The 17,249-nt window shown below is 52.7% G+C and overlaps 1 protein-coding gene across 19 annotated transcripts in view; it reads left to right on the forward strand.

Moving 5' to 3' along the window:
• The window catches only part of Camta1 (calmodulin binding transcription activator 1), a 756,735-nt gene that overhangs the window by 248,925 nt on the left and 490,561 nt on the right, over positions 1 to 17,249 (forward strand). For all 19 annotated transcript variants that reach the window (XM_078025166.1, XM_078025165.1, XM_078025169.1 and 16 more), the window contains one exon: positions 13,083 to 13,150. In XM_078025166.1, the coding sequence (XP_077881292.1) occupies positions 13,083 to 13,150 (68 nt within the window). The remainder of the gene's footprint in view (positions 1 to 13,082; positions 13,151 to 17,249) is intronic.

The raw sequence follows: 17,249 nt of genomic DNA on the forward strand, positions 1-17,249 counted from the left end.
CCGTGGGCTCTTGGAGCGGCCCCTCAGCTGGGAAGGCTATGTTCATGCATATGTTAAGGTCTTCTGAGACCAAACTCAACTACTCTTCAAAGCAGGGGAGAACAATTACCTCTCTAAAATTCATGAATTCTCCTCCTGTTTACTCTTCAATCCCAAAAGCTTGAAGCTGGGGTGCTTGTTTATCATGTGGGATTTGTGATCACAGGTGTGAGCCAGTGGAGGTGGTGACTGAGCTTACCTTCTCTTATGCAGGCATGTTATGAAATTCAAACACTATTGAAATCCAAACACCTTTCATCTATTAATGGCCACCAGTGGCCCATAATCCAGTCACACTCTGTTAGCTACACAATTAGCTTGTTTGTTTGAAGTGTGAATTAAGGATTTGAGTCATCTGCTAATGAAACCTTACTTTCTCCCCACTTTAGCTGAAATCCCTGTATTTTTCTAAATGCAGCCAGTCCTGGAATTCCAAGAAAGGTGTCTGTCAACCCTATTTTCTTGCTACATGGCCTCAGCTTCTGTTTTGCTCTCACAGGGGAAAGAAGCAGGACCTCTGGCCTCCTTCCCCTCTGGACCTGCCTTCGCTTCATTCTGGATTTCCTTCCCCAGGGCAAGGGGCTCCCCTGGCTGCAGTTCTCGGGCACCTGGCTGGGCTGTTGTACCTTCCTGGAGCAGGGACAAGTGGCGGAGTCTCCCCCCTTGCCAGGGCCTTTGGCTCTCTCTTTGTTTGCGCCTCTCCTCTGGAACGAGTTTCTTTTGTAGATAATGGGATTCCATTACGGGGCGTGAGGGCGGTTTTGATCAATGGTTTCTGCTTGTATCTTGGATGTGTTAATTTTAAGATGGCTGGCTTCTGTTTTTGTTAGTTTTATTGGATTTTCCGTGGTGGGGGTTAGGATGAGTGTTGGTGTTTGTTCTGCTGGGAGCGAGGTGGCTCTGCTCGGCTTGGAGGCAGCAAGGACCTGGGGCCAGGCAAAGCTCCACCTGTCCCGCAGGGTGTCAGAGCCAGTGAGCTGCCTTCCAGGTGCCTTCTGGCCTCTGACTGAACACCCATTTCTGAAGGGCCGCGGGGGTCAGTGTGCGAGGGCAGAGGTGCGAGGGGAGGAGCCCTGCAGCATGGGGTGGGAACGCAGTTCTTGCTGCATTTTCCAGCGAGTCCAACTTCTCCTCCGGGGGCAGCGGCTGCATACAGACCAACAGGTGCAGCGCACTTCACACGGTCACCAGTTCTTAATGGGAGCTGGCAGCCCATGACACTTGCTGTGTGGACAGTGTCCTGCCAAGGTAGAGAGGGAGGCCAAGTTCGAGGGGCTCCGCTTCTGTTTTACGTTCAGGTGTGCGTCATGTTCCTCAAGCGCCCAGGACAACAGCCTCTGCTCTTTCGGGCTTTTCTGATTCTTAAGCTGAGCCCTCAGGTCCGCAAGTCTGCGCTTCATCGGGGGCAGAGGCGGTGGCAAGGGGCTGTCGAAGAAAGCAGGATGGGTCCCAAGTTGTGCCTAGTGCTCTCCGGTCCTGCTTCCAGGTATTTGAGGAAGTCTGGCTCCCCATGGGTTTCCTGGCACCCTCAGATCTTAACCCTGCTTCCTTAGCTGATGGTTCTTTCATCCAAAGTCTGCTGGCCTCTCTAAGAATAAAACACAAACTTTAAAATTTATCGCAAGACTTTTGCTGCTGGCCACGATGGAGTAACCGGCCCCGATTTGTCCTCTTGTTATAAACAATTATAAAACTGAACAGAACATGTGAGATAAATATTTGCAGACACTAGACCATACAATAGGCCTGTCACTACACAGTCACAGAAAAGATTGGGAGCCCTCCAGTCCCTTTGTATTTCTGCCTGGAGGCATTTCAGGACTGATTTCAGGGAGATATCCAAGCAGAGCACAGTGTCCCGCCACGCTGAGGAGACGCTGCCGAGTCTCAGGAGGGCGAGATGGGCCGAGTTTTCCAGGGAAGAACAGAGAAGAGAGGGTCTTGCAGATAAAGTGCCCTTCAAACCAACACGATGGCCCTGGGATGTTCTGCTGGACACCAGATTGTCAATGCTCTCTGTGAAGACCCGTGTGGCTGGACGGAAAGCAGGGGGGGCTGCAAGGTGGAAACCTCTCAGGGCTCCTTCAGAACTGGGGGTGTGTGAATTCTGACCACACAGATTTGTCCTCCCTGAGCACCTGGGGTGTTCTGTAGAGACCCCAGAAGGGAGAAATGGTAGTGGTGGGACTAAAACATTTCTAGAGTAAAAGATGCGTAGAACTGCCTGTAAGTAAGTTAAGAATAAGCCCTGGGGTCCGTTTGATCCACAGGTGACTTAAGTGTCTGGCAAAGCCAAGCCTAAGACCCTTCGTTTAATGATGCGAGGGCTGGGGGTGCAGCTCAGTGGTGGAGTGCTTGCTTAGCATGCACGAGGCCCTGGGTTCAGTTCCCAGTGCGTGTACACACACACACACATGCACACACGCACACATACATGCACACACACATATGCATACACACATGCACACACATGCAGAATTGCACACACACGCGCACGCACACACATACATACACATGCACACACATGCAGACATGCACACACACACATACACACACAATATAATGGCTGGCAGTTTTCCAAACTTAAGGAAAACTGTAAACCCACTGATCCAAGAAGACCAACCCACCCATGCCAGACAAATATGAAGAGAACCATGGAAAGGCCCATCATGATCAAATTGATTCAAATCAGTGACAAAGCCACCCAGTGGGGCACGAGGGAGACAATTACGAGGGAGAAGTCAAAGATGGAAACTGTGACTTCCTTCAGAAACCACGCAAGCCAGGTGACAGTGGGGTGGAGTCTTGAGGCCCAAATGGGGGACCATAAGCCTAGATTTCTGTACTCAGTGAAAGTTTCTTTCTATGGTGCTGAAAACCTTGCGTACCGTGAATGTGGTGACAGACCTATAATGTCTTCGTTTGTTCCCATTCACGGGCTCTGCATTCAAACAGGTGCACGTTATTGGTTGTCAGTTACCTCAGTGAAGCAGAGTCGAGCCCAGTGATCTCACATGGGCCATGGATCTGCCTGTGGTCCCTCCGGGGGTACAACTGTGCTGTCCCGTATTTTAGGTGAGGCACAGAGCTGTCAATTGACTTGCTCCAGGTCATGTGGACAAAAGGGATGGAGTAACTTTAGAAGAAATGCTTTTCATCTTCCAAAAGGCAGATTCAGGTCTTCTCATGAAGGGGGTGTGGGACACAGCTTCCTCGGTGCCTTCAACTGCCATCTGGCTGGTGCCTGGGCACTTGCTGTAAAGTCCTCACTGGGACAATTTGGACATTTCCCCCAATGCGTGCCTCGTCCCCCTGGGGTGTTCTTGTTCCACTTATACTTTTTAGTGTGCCTTCCAGGATGAGACGCGATGGTGAGTGTCCTCTGGTCTGTGGGCGGTTCTCCTATCAGTCAGGGTCCATTCAGGAGGTGGAACCCCCGCTGGTTATTTGAACAGAGAGCATTCAACATCAAGAATTGCTAACCTGTAGAAGGTGGCTGCCTACTAACAGTGTTCAAAAGGAATCCTAAGGGTTCCTGGAGTCTCGGTATGAAAGAGCCACTACCACCTCTAGGTGGAGGAGGGGCAGATAGAGGGTAAACCAAGGGTGCAAAGACCCCTCCCCCAGTGCTGAAATTCAGACCTCTGCAGAGAGTGTGTAGTGACCAAAGGAGTGTGCGGCCTGAGAGGGACGTGGGTCAGCAGGCGGCAGCCTGAGAGTGACGAGGGTCAGTGGGCCGGAGCTGGTCTATCACAGAAGGAGCTGTCCTGAGGGGTGGCTATGCCCATCTGTGTGGGCTCCCCCTCAGAGTGACGGTGACAACATTATAATAACAATAATAGTAATAATGATAGAAACCAGAGGGGTGTGTCTTGGCCTGTCTGTGGTGTTGGGATGAACCAGGGCCTCATGTGTGCCAGGCACGCGCTCTGCCACTGAGATGTGCCTTCTTGGTATTGACACCTTACAGGGTCATCTCATCGTTCTCTATTGATGAATCTTAACGTTCTGATAAGCTGGCAGAGGGGAAATGTTTAGAGGACCCTGCTTCTGTTTCACAAAGCAGGACAAAGGAGGGTGAAATTGGAGCTCAGTGACAATAACAAAGTGACAACTGTCACAAAGATGAAATAGAAATTGAGGCAGTTTGGGGGTCCAGCTTAATCAACAAATATCATTGTATTCAGGGGCAATTAGTGTTTGGGTTAATGTCACTTTGTTAAAAAACTCTGTTGTTCTAAGATGTATCTCTTTCTGGGTGGCCTGTACCAGCACATGTCCTTACAGTCCACAGTTTCCAGTGTCACAAAGACCAGAGTCAGGTGCCTGCAGGTCCAGGCAGGTACTGTCAGTGGAGAAAGGAAGCTGTTGGAGACAGTGGTCGCCCAAGACCAGCCCACCCGCAGAGGACACTCCCAGCTCCAGCCAGCGGGTGCTCTGGGGGATGGGGCCCCGCTGCCAGGCTTCCTGGTTTCAAGAGCAGCTGGGATTCCCCATCTCTCAATTTTTAATTGGCAGATAAACCAAATGGGAAAAATACTACGCAGGCCAAGCCAGTGCCTCTCTGGGTGGACTCGGCTGCTGGGCTGTCAGAGTGTGACCTTGGCTTTGGAAGTGTCCTCGCTGCACCACTGACCCTCGTGTTCTGCAGCCAGCTGGGTTTCAGCCCCATCTGTTTCACTTTTCCAGGCATTGGGTCCCCGTCCCTCTCCTGGGCTGTCAACGTAACTCCCATCAGCAGCCCCCTTCTGCCGTACCGCCACCCCCCTCTGCCACTGCACCAAAGCTCGGCCCTTTCTGTGTCTCCCCTCTGCTTAAAAGCCTTCCCTGACCACCTGGCTCTTGTAATGAAACTCACCTGGCCTGGCACGTCCACCCCGCACTCCCGAGCCCGCAACCTCGAGGCCTGGTTCTGACGTCGTCCGCAGGCCTGCGGGCTCCAGCCACTTCACTGGCTGCCATTGCCCTGAACACACCTGCTTCTCCATTTCCTGCTTTTGCACACGCTGCTTCCTTGGCCAGTGCTTGCACCACTTGTCTGCCTGGCCACCCCTGCTCACTCCTGCCCAGGCTGGGAGGTGGCTCCTTGGAGTCGCCTCCCTCCCCGCCTCAGCTTGTGCTCACTGCTAATTCAGCCCCGAAGCTGCTTTGCATGACACTGGTGCTGGACCCGGCAGCCTGTCTGTCTTCCCAGCTGCATTTCCAACAACCATTACTCATATGTCTTTGTATTGTTAAGGCTTCGTGTAACACCTAACATACAGTAGGTGCTCAATAATTCATCAAATGATTGAGCCAGTGAGTGCATAAATGAGGGAATCACTTCTTCACTGCATCTGTGGTTGACTTTCCTTTGGTGGCTCATTGTTTCTGTGCTGGTTGGTACTTAGGTGGTCAGAAGCAAACTTTTCCCTGTGTACGTGACAGCCAGCCAACTGGGCCAGGCGTCATGATTTTGGAAGTCGAGGCAGATGTATTCAGAATTGCTGTTCACCATCTTGTGGGAAGTCCTATGGACACCCTCGGATTTATGATAATGTCCATTTCATAAGTGGCCAGAGTAGAGCTCTGTTAGCTCCTGTGCAAATAAAGATATCTGTGAGCCATTATTCCATGTGCTAGTTGTTTCTAATGAGAGCTGGCCATCGCTTTGAAACCTTGACTTGGGATGTTGGCTTTGACCTGGGGACCCAGAACCTTCTGTGCAGGGTGTGGGCTTGTAGTCTGGTGCCTGGGAAGTCCACCAGAGGATAGGCATAGGAGTGTCCAGATAGGGCACTGTATGGCTGGACCCCAGTTGGAATATTTATAACAGAGGAGGAGAACCACCAGCTGTACCCATGGGGTTCCCCAGAGAGGGGGAGAGACACCAGGGGAGGGGGCATGGAATGGTTATTTATTTATTTAAATTAAGGCCAATTATTTTGTGTAAAGTGCAGTGAGTGGTGGATTCTGGGAAAATTTGCTTCCACTGTAAACATGTCGGCTAGAAGTCATTAATATGACATTCACACATCCCTAATAAAGTGCATAACACAGAGATCTGGCACCATGGAAATACCCAGAGGACATTAAGTATGAGCCTTAAAACCAAGAGTATTGGAAACAAGATATTTTTACTTCTCGTTTGGGAGTAATATAATTGCATTTTGTGGCTCTAGCAGATGCTGGGGCCAGCTGCTAGGAGAGCCGTGGCTTTCTTCCCCTCAGCGTCGGTCCCTTACAGATAAAACCCTGTGCAGAACTCTCATAAAAACCAAACTTTAAAAAATTATCTCTTGGTTGAAAACCCACCCTTTTCTCTGTGAAAGGTATGTGAGATTGTGTAGGCCACAGAGGTATTTTTATTACATGGACTCAGGAGAATAAAGAACAAAACATATACACACATATACGCATACATACATTCACACATGCATGATGCACACACACCACACACACACACACACACATACATTGTTATTTAATTTGTTACAAAAAGCACCAAAGGCCCCTCAACTGACCCTTGCTCTCCCTGACATTAACTTATGTCTGGAAGACAGATTGGACACAAGGTCCCCTAGAGACCCTGAAGGGACTCCTGCCCTTTGTCTGAGGGCTGCTTCTCGGAGGTTGTTGGAGGGAAGCTGGTCCGGCGGCCTGTTCTGTGGAGTGGGCAGCAGGCACTGTGCGGTGGGCAAGTCCTTCTGGGAGGGAAGGGAAGGCACACAGAGCTTGAGCCGAGAAGTTGGCAGATTCAGCCCTGGATTCCCTTATCCCCTCCTAAGCAGACGGGAGCCTCCCACCTCCAGCTCCTTGCCTCTGAGGTGGACCAAGGGGATGGTGAGCCCTGCCCTCTGGGCAGTCTGCCGTGTGGCACCTGCCCTCCCACTCTGAGTCAGGCCCAGGCACACAGCCGTGCTGGGAAGGCAGGCCGTGTTTGCAGGCCCCTGCTGTAGTGGCACTGGCTGTCCCATAGGGCAGCTGGGTAAAGCCACGGAGCCCTGGGACACAGCTGGGTCTGGTTGAGGTGGGCTGTGGGAGGAAACCACTCGGATCCAGGAAGCAGTAAAACAGAATATCAAGTGGCTCCCGGTTTCTTTCTAAAATTAGGGAATCACACGAGTTTGCATATATCAGTTGAAATATAAAACATTATTAAAATTAATTTCTCCTTTTTTTCTAGTTTTAAAAAATGTATCTTCAGGGCTGGGGCTGTAGCTCGAGGTAGCGCACTTGCTTGGCATGTGTGAGGCACTGGGTTCCATTCTCAGCACCACATATAAATAATAAAACAAAGGTCTGTCAACAACAACTAAAAAATATTTTTAAAAATGTATCATCTAGAAATGACAAAGCCACACACGTGCCTGGCATCCGCGCCTCCTGTCCCCTTCCTGTGGACGGTGCTGCTGCAGTGCTGGTGGGTGGCCGCAGGCTGCCCTGTGGTAGGAGCACCTGGAAGTAGCACCTGCGGCTCCTCTGGGCTCCTCTCGCAGGGGCCACGCCCACGGGACCCCACGGCCCTCTGTCCCAGCCCCAGGCTCACAGCAAGGGCAGCTGAACACTCTCATTTTGGAAGAGGACTTTGCCTTCCCTTATTCAACTTCATGGAGTCCGCAGTCATCTTTGGATACAAGGGCAGTGCAGGGCTCTGCGTGGACACAGGGCCTGAGATGGCCCCTCCTGGACGCTGCACAACCACAAAGGGAGGATCACCACACACACAGGCTCGTGACAGAAGGCACTGGGAGCTAGAAGTCCCAGAGTGCTGCGGCCATTGCGAGAAGGTTCTAGAAACTGGAGATCACAGGGAAGTGAGGAGTAGAAGACACCTGCAGGGCTGTGCTGTGAACAGGGCCTCCAGGCCCTGGGGGCAGAGCTGGTGCACAGGCGCTGGGTGGGAGGGGGCCGGAGGAGCCAGGTGGCCTCAGTGGGCGATCCTCCAGCCCTCACCTCTGGCACGGGCTTGCAACCTTCCAGAGCCTGTGGGCCTGAGCTGCGACTGGACGTGTAGGGTCCCCCGTGTGGGGATGGGGGAGTGACCAGGCAGAGCTCAGGACAGCCTTGCCACCCTTAGTCCTGCCACTCTGCCCTTCCTGCTGAGGCTCTGTCAGTGCCTCCAGGAAGGGCCCACCTGCCTCCCTGGTCTGCGGGGACCTTCCCCAGGCTGGCAGATTCTGCCACAGTGGCTCTCTGGCTGCGGCCACACACAGGCAACATATTTTGGAAGCAGTTTTTCTACTGGAATGTCCAAAGGACAAACTGAACGTGTAAGATCTGCAGGCTGGGCAGTCTTTGCTTTGGCACCTGCAGCGACTTTCCTCATCTTGACAGTCGAGCCATTCTCCTCCGCGGTGCAGTATTGAGGGTCCAGGAAGAGAAGGGTGCCCAGAGCCAGGGCACTGGAGGAGGCTGGCGGGTGGCGAGTGTGGCCCTTTGGGCTCAGCCTGTCTGTGGGCCAGGTAGGCTGGGGGTCCCTTCAGCCAGAGCACACCAGGCTGGACGCCATGCTCGATCCTTCTCTTTTTTAATTGTGATGAAATACACCTAACAGAGAACTTACCACCCATGACGTTTAGCACATCCACAGTATTATGCAGCTGTCACTGCCATCCAGGTCTTACCATCTTTGTCACTCCAATAGAGATGCAGTCACTCCCAGGCCCCTCTTCCCACAGCCCCTGCCAATCCCCAGCTGGCATTCGCTCTCTGGATTTGCCCTTCTAGACCTTCAAGTGGGTGGCCTCATACAGTGCGTGGCCTCTAGTGCCTGGCTCTCTCTTAGCATGACATTTTCAGGGTCCATCCGTGTCACAGCACCACGTCCAAACGACCGTCCACCGGATGTACGCATCCCGAGTGTTCATGCGTCCGTGGAACTTGGGTGGCCAGTGCCATAGCGATCCACGCTGCTCTGAGCACTTGTGCCTGTGCTTTGGTTTGAGTACCTGTTTTCTCTGGAGCCTCCTCTGCTCTTGCTTGCGCCTCCTGTGAATCTTCTGAGCCACACTTGATTCTGAGAGGTGGCGAGTGAGCGGGAAAGGAGGTGCCTGGGCTGGGCGCTGGGACAGCAGGGCCGGAGCCGGCCCCTTCCCTGGGCCTCAGTCTTCCCTGGAGAAAGGAGCTGCTCTGATCTCTATCTCGTGTCCTCCTTGGGCTCTCGGCTTGCAGAGCTTCAGGGGAGGAGGGGCTGGACCCTGCTGTTCACAGCTGTTCTGCTCTCAGCTGGGGCGTCTCCTCTGCCTTAAAAGACTCTTCAGCAGAGCTTCCGTGGATACAAGCAGCCTTGCCTACTCCAGCGACACAAGGACTCGCTGCAGCAGATGACCTCGAGAAGCAGACCAGGTCTCGGATGGAAGGGGCCTGGTCCTCTTGAGGGGGGATGCGTTGAGGGATGCCCAGTCTGCACTCGTGGCCCACTGCAGGGAGGTGGGCAGGCAGGGGCAGTCGGTGGGGAGCAGGAGGCTGTCCACACACGTTTCCTTTGTGCTCCATCCAGGGAATCCTGCTGTTCTTGAAGAAATTCAGGACAGTGGGCAGAGTGTGGGTTCTGGAAGCATCCCACATGGGTCTGGGTCCCAATTCTACAAGTACTGGCTGTGTGACCTTGGGCAAGTCACTTGATTGCTCTGTGTCTCAGTTTTCTCACTTGTGAAGTGGGCATGGTTCCTACTTCACAGTTGCTTGTGAAGAATAAATGGGATTATCCCCCATTAAGGCCTAGAGCAGGACACAACCCTGGACAACACTTCACCATGGTAGCGTGACAGTGATGACACAGAGGATGAAGTGTCACCCCCACCCTGCAAATCACCCCACCTAGCCCAGCTGACCCTCCTTACTCTGAAGTTTTATGGCTCTCAAGTTTCTCTACCCCATTAAATGTCTACTGGGTGTGTTCTTCCATCTTCCCAACCAGCTCCTAAGCTTTGAGGAGGCAGGTCTGGCCCTGGCTGCCAGTTGGTAAGGAGGGCCAAACCCCAGTAAGGGCTGTGGTTGGGAAGGCTGGGCAGCAGGGTCTGGGGTTGGAGAGGAGACCCAGACACTTGCAGGTCTGCTGAAGACCACTAACAGCCTGTGACAGTCACTGTGGTCAAGTCCAGGCCACTCGAGCATGGCAGAGGTGGGACTTGGTGTTGGTGTCGGTTTCTTTGGCTCAGAGAAGCTGGTCTTAAGTGGGACAGATGCTTTTCCTGGGGTCCTGGGTGAGTGTCCCATGGATTGGGAACAGCTGGGTATGTCTGGGGAGGAGGGAGTGGCTGGCAGCCACAGGTAGCTCCTAAGTCAGTGTTCCCTGGGGCCTCTGCTCGCCTGCACAGCTGCTTGTCAGAGCTGCGGTGACCCTGAGTGACCCAGAGCTTCAGCACAGCTGACCCTGGGCAGTGCTGATGCTGCCGTATGTGCTATTCCCTCCTTGACTGTGAGCTCGTTAGCTGCAGGCTTCCTTGTGGTCTCATTCACAGGCCGGCACATAGTAGGTGCTCAATAAGTGTCGATAGATCCATTCTGAATTCAAAAGTGGCCCGGGGGACTTTCTCTTTGGAGGACAGTAGCAGTGGGAAGCCTTGCTGGGTGAGCTGAGTGATGGCTGAAGGATGTTAATGAAGGTCTGTGGATGCTCTGAGTCATCAGAATAGAAATGTCTAGGGGTGGCTGGGATGGTTGCACTGTGCACCCCATCTCCGGGGTCACTAAGGCATGATGCTGGGCAAGGATATGGATCCGAGGGTTCCAGTTGCTGAGCCTGTTCCTCCAAGTCTCCCCGAGGTTTGGGGAGAGTCGAGACACTGTGTTCACACTATCCACATCCTGCTCTGAGTAGTTAGCGAAACCAGAGGGAGGCCAGCAGGTACTCCTCAGAGTGAGCAGTTATCCTACGTTGACTTTCACTGTCTGCTAGCGGGGCGAGAGGTGGGAGGGGCTGAGGGGTACACCCAGCAACAGGGGCCACTTCTGACCTGGGGCCATTTGGGCACATGCTACCTTACCGGGGGCCTCAGGACAGGTAGCTCACATCATGTAGACCTGGTGACGCTGAGACAAAGGGGCCCTTACTGGGGACAGGCTTTGCCAGCCAGAGTATTGTGACTCGCCATTCCCTGGCCTGGAAGGGGATACTCTCTCAGTTCCGTAGGAAGCGGGGTGGGGGCTGCAGAGCCACGCTGTGTGCGGGACGATGGCCAGACGCTGATGAGTGGTGGGGCTGGTACCGAGCTGGTGCTGCTTGCGGCCCGTGTGTGCCTGCTTCACCCCATGCTGCTTTCTCCTGCAGCGACTTAGAGTTGCTTAAATAACTGGCAAGTGCTCTCCAGAAACTGCTGTGCGGGGGGCTTTTGAGCTCTCACTTCCGCTATCTTCAGAATAAGCCCACACACCCTTCGAATGCGTGTTTATTTCCACACTGCCTGCCCTTCCCCAAGCCCAACCCCTTCCCGCCATCCGCCCGCTCCTCCAGCCATCTGTCTCACACACATTTATGAGAAACATCTCTGGCCCCAGGACACTGTAAGTCCCGGAGATACACCAGTGATGGCACAGTCCTGTCCTTCTGTGGTCGGATGGGATATTATCCAAACAACCAGGCAATCAGAACTCGGGGTGCTGCACCCACACTCCAGGGAGTATAGCCAGATATACTGGGAAATACAGAGGACCAACCAAAGGAGGTGACACCCCCCTGCAGCAAGACCCCGAGGGCAGATTTTCCTAAGGAGAGTAAATGAACTGTGAAAAGGCTTAGGGACAGAGGACATGTGCTGGTTGGTCAGTGACTTAATTTGTGATTTCTGTAGTGGAAACCGATGACAGCAACCTGGACGATGGGGGTGCTGTTCTTGCCGTAGGCTGCTTCTTCCCTGGTCCCTGGTGCAGGCTAGTCTCCTGGCGTCCATCACCAGCTGCCTCTTGGTAGTGGCTGTTCTCGGTCTGTGAGGCTTGCTCTCCACCAGGGCCTCGGGCCTTCTGGTTGCGTGACACGGTGGTGTTTTCTATGCTAACTGCTCTGCTTCCTGTTTTTGGTGGTGGTGCCTCCTTTTCTCTCAAGGCCAAGGGTAGTGTCTGTGGTCACAGGTGTCAACTCCTTTAGGTCCAAGTCCCAGAGGCTGCTGGCCCTGGGCAGACGGGCTGCTTCGTTCTAAGGCAGCCTGGCTGTGGAGAGAGTGAGGGAGGCCTCTGCTCTGCATTCCCTGCTAGTCGAGGGCAGCAGCTCCGGGTTGTATCCCCACCAGGATCGAGGGAAACGTGTATAGTCCAACCTTAATTTAACGTACGATCCCTGCCAACTTCGTGTTAGCAGATCTGTTTGGAGCTGGAAGTAATGGGCCATATCATGCCTCAGAGCTGGAGCAATGACTTATGCTGATGTCACCCACTGGCTTTTTACTGAAATTATTAATAAATCAGTAATTCTATCTGCAGTGATGCTGTGGTGTTTATAAATATTTAATTTACCTTCAGGTGCCCACATTTTCTCCCACTTTGCCTTAAACTCAGCTGACATTGCTCTTCTCTGAAGCACTGCTCAGTAGATCAAGTTATCAGTAGTGGGAAAGGCTACTCACTTCTCTCTCTCCTCTCTCTGGAATAAGGCTTTATCTCTTCTTTTCCTTTTAATCTTTCTGTGATTTGGCTCAGGGGGTTGGGAATCAAGCTGAGACAACGCGGCGTCTCTTGTGACAAAGCTTCAGAAAAACAGCCCAAACCTTCCACTCGACCTTGCCCAGGTGGAGACCCGTAGTTGGCATGTGCTTTTCCCTCCTTCAGATTAATGCCATTTAGAACCTGAGAGTATGTCTGATGTTTTCTTCCCACAGAGAAATATTTTTGTCCTTGCCATTGACTCTTCTTTTGAAACCCGGTGCTTTGATCATTATCGTAAGCAGGTTCAGTGGACAGGACTGGAAAATCAAATCGAAGCCGCGTCCAGGTGGCACATTTTCCTGGCAGAGACGGAGTCCAGCCTGGCAGAGGAAGACTGCGGCTGGCAGCGACAAAGCTTTCTTACTTCTCAGGGTCCAGCGTGAGCTAATTGTTGTTATTATCTCTTTATTCTTCTGTTTCAGGAAATTGCAGCTTATTTAATAACATTTGAGAAACACGAAGAATGGCTAACCACGTCCCCTAAGACAAGGTAAGGCCCCGGATCTTGCCGTTTTCCGCTACTTACAGTGAATGGATTGGTTGACTTTCATGGGTGACCTGATCTGGCCAGTCAATTCAGGCAACAGGTGGAAAACGCCACATTGCGCCAGGTAGCCTGTGGCTCCGCGGTGCCGTTAACTGCCCAGGCCGTTGTAGCCAGTATAACCAGATGGACTCAAAATGGCCCCGCTGCCTCTGAGCGCTCGAGCGCCTGTGCTGATGGCCAGGGCTGGACCCTTCCCCTGGGTTCCGGAGCCATTTTAGGCAGGGGCTGCAGGGGAGTTTATTTTGGGAAAGTGCCCCCCTGCCACTAGTATTCTCCCAAAATGTACCTTTAAAAGAGAAACTGGCTCATCTGCCCACTTTCATTTCAATGTGTTTTACACACTGCAAGTCGACTCGCTCCTGATTTCAGGTGAGAAGCTCCCCAATCAGAAGCAGTGGCTGAGTTTGTGGTTTATTATGCAGTAAATGTCCTTGAACCTACTAACTGCCACAAGCATTTAACTTCGCTTGCCACTTGGGAACCGAGGGAATTGTCGCCAACACCGCTGCCCCAGTCCTGCCAGCAGAGGCTGCCGCTGGGCGGCGGGGAAGTGTGGCTGGGATCAGCGCTTATGTTAAAGGCAGCTTCTTTCCTCGCCAACTCTGAAGTTTTTATTTTTGGTGTGTTACATTCTAGAGCTTCAGAAATGTGTGGCCACTCTCTTCCAACGGCCACAACTTTTCCACTGGCGGTGACAGGCCAGCTGTCTGTTAGCTGAGGGTATTAGCTGGGGTGTGGCTTGCGAGGTGACTGGCCTGCAGGTGGGAATCTAAGAGTGGAGTGCTCAGGCTGTCTCCTTGGACAGAGGCACAGCGTCCGGGGTCGCTAGCTGGAACCAGGGTAGGGGTGAGATGGGTCCTCTGCACCCTTGGTCACAAGCCTGACTCGGCTATGTGCTGAGCCAGGGAGGAAAGATCTGCCCCTTGAGAATGTTCACTTATTCAAGAGGTATTTTAAACTCCAGCTTCCTCAGCTCAGGGGTTTACTGGTTAGCATCTCATTTAGATGAGGGCAGAATGTTCCATTTGGAGGTTAGGGATATTGAGAAAAGGGAGATCAGTGGCTGAAATCCCCCTCCCCTGGGGTGGCTCTGACTCATGTGACTTTGCAACCTGAGACATGGAGAAGAGTCCCTCTGCAGGTGTCCTTAGCACCTCAGCCTTCTGGAGCTGTGACTCTCCTTGCTATAAAACCAAATGGCTTACATCAGTCAGCTGTTGCTGTGGTAATGCTACGTGAGAAACAACCCCCAATGTAGTGACTTTATAATAACAAACTTTTATTTCCTGCTTGTGGGTCTGTGATTGCCTGTGGCTTTGGATCAGGACTGCTCCATGCATATTGTTCTAGGACCTAGGCTGGGGAAGCTCCCTCTGTCTGGGACAACTGGTTCTCATGGGAGAGGCAGCGGCTGAGAAGCCGGAGGCAGCAAATGTGGGTGAAGCTAAAACCCCTGTCTGGACGTGGCATTGGGTGTCATGCAGGCTTGCCGATCCACGGCCAAAGCAAGTCCATGGCCAACCCCAGCAAGAATGGGGCCGGGAAGGACATTCTTCTGAGGAGGGGCAGGAGTGGGGAGTGCAGAGTCATGGTGACACAGTGTGCCATTTGGTGGACTCAGCCACAGCCCAGACTGTGGGAAACCCAGCCCAGTCCTCTTCTGTCTTCTGAGGGCAGCTTCCAGGGCAGTCACCGCAGCCTGTGGCCATCAGAGCCAGCTGCAGGACTTGCTAGAACTCATGCTGCTGGGCTCCCCCCAGTTTCCGACTCGCTGTTTGAACACAGGTGAGGGATGAACACAGGCCATGGCATGTGCCGGGCTGGACTCCCTTCCAGAAGCCCTGGCCTAGGTTCTTTGGGGAGAGGAAAGTGTGTGCTGTTTCCTGGTGGCACTGGTGCCTGTCTCTGCAGCCTCCAGCCTCTCCAAGGCTCTTGGCTCCTCCATGAGAGGCCCCTCCAGTCTGAGTGGGAGGAAAGAGCTTCTCCTGAGCCCGAGCAAGGCTCTCCGGAGTGTGCCGGCTTCAGACATGCGCACTGGTGTGGACTACAGCGCTGCAGCACAATCAAGGCGGGGGTTTTACCGCCTCCCAGCCTCCAGAACCTGGGTCTTGATTGAGAAGTGGATGTCATTCGGGGACTTTTTGGACTGTAAAAGGAGCAAGAGACTTACTGTCCCAAGACACAGTGCATGCAGGGAGGAGAGGAAATGTGGGTTCGCATATCGACGGGCTTGGGTTTGAGCCCTGGCTTTGTCACTCAGTAGTTTTGTGACAGTAAGAAAATCATTTCAGCTCCTTCAAAAGCTCCACTGTTTTTTCTTCATGTAGAAAGTGAGTTATGCTGATCCTGTCCTCAGAGCCATGGGAGGACTGCATGAGGGGATATTTGTGATCCTGCTTTGCACGTGCGAGGGTCCGTCATTCACAGGTGTCCCAGTTCCTCTGTCTGAAGGGCAGTCCCCAACCTGCCAGAGGCCCAGACTTCAGGAAGCATCTGCCAGAATTTCCCCAGGCCCTGGAAGGACAAATTCTTTTCCTAAAGGCAGAGGGTGGGGCCAGGCGGTCCTGTTAGTATTATAATATGCTCTCAGTGTTTACACTTGAAAGCTTTGTGTCCCAGGAGAAGGAAAAGTTGCCTTCTTGTTCAAGGACCTTCCTAAATTAGTTGTTGAGTTGGGTTTGACTCCCCCACCCATCTCCGGTATTGAAATTAATTGGTGCAGTTAACTGCTGAGTTCATACAAACCGGCCTCCTGGTATTAAGGAATTAATGACACCAATACTCTGCTGAATGAGAAGGCAGCACAACTTCTGTTTGCCACCACTGCCGCCACTGCTAATTTCATTTTAGAAAATTAATAAAAATGAATTGCACCACTGACATTTATAGAGTTTCTTAATAAAATGATACATTGTTTGTGTGGAGGAATCCCTATTAAATTAATTGTTGTAATCAGTTCACATATAGATGTTGGTATAGGAGCTGCAGAGGGACCCACTGCTTGTCTCCAAGGCTTGCTGGGGGGGGGTTTATAAATAGAGCCCTTGCTCAGTTATTGCCCTAATTACAGAGTGGGCCCCGGAGCCAGCTCACCTGTTTAATAAGGAGGCCTACTGCAGGGAGTCCCAGGGCTGGGGCTGGGCAGCTGTGCTGCTGCCCCAGGAACAAGTGCTGAGTGTTCATGCCACTGTACTGTGCTATCAGCAGCTGAGACCTTCATCTTGAAACATCACCCTTCAGGATGTCTTTATTTGGCACTTGCTGTGTGCTCAGCACTATGATAATCCCTCTTGGAGAGCTAGCTGAATGCCACACTCCCCGCCCTGCCCAGTGAACTTGGGATCTTGACATGAAGAGCATCCTCCCTCTGTCTGGAAGATCCGTCTGTCTCCTCATTGACCCCATGCCCCTCCCACACAGAGGACCCTTCCCTCTTCTTTGCCTGGTTCTCAGGGCTCAGCCCACCTGAGGCACTTTGCGTGTCACCGTTGCTTTGTTGGTTGGTTGATTCATGTCTGGCGCCTCAGGTGTGACTACCACAGGAAAGGGATCTTATGTTGGAGTGGTTTGCAGGGTACCACAAGCACCAAGAGCAGAGCCAGATGCACAATAGGCCCTTGACACATATTTGTGAAATGAGCAAGAACAAGGCAAAAAATGTGCATCTGCGTCTGTGCAGGAAGAGCCCTGGCTTCCTCGTGCTGTTTCTTCTGGCCTATCTGGCACCAGCACTGGCCAGCTGACCAGGACTGTGTCCTGGGCATTTGCTCTAGGCTACATGCTAAGTTTAAGTTTATTACCAGGGCTGGGAAGGTGTGTGATCCCCCTCCCAGGGCTGCACAGAGGGTGTTGGAGCTGGAACTTGAACCCAGAATGATCTTCCTGCAGAGCCCCTAACCTGCCCCTCATGTTGCACCTCCACTGCCCAGAGTGGGTATGGGGACCCGATGGTAGCCAGGATATGGCTCCACCATCCCTCTGCACCTCCGTTCACGAATTCTGAACCAGCCCAGAGACCCAGGCAGCATGGGCAGGGCCTCCC

The sequence above is a fragment of the Ictidomys tridecemlineatus genome, chromosome 11 (genome assembly GCF_052094955.1).
Source record: "Ictidomys tridecemlineatus isolate mIctTri1 chromosome 11, mIctTri1.hap1, whole genome shotgun sequence".
Lineage (NCBI taxonomy): Eukaryota > Metazoa > Chordata > Mammalia > Rodentia > Sciuridae > Ictidomys > Ictidomys tridecemlineatus.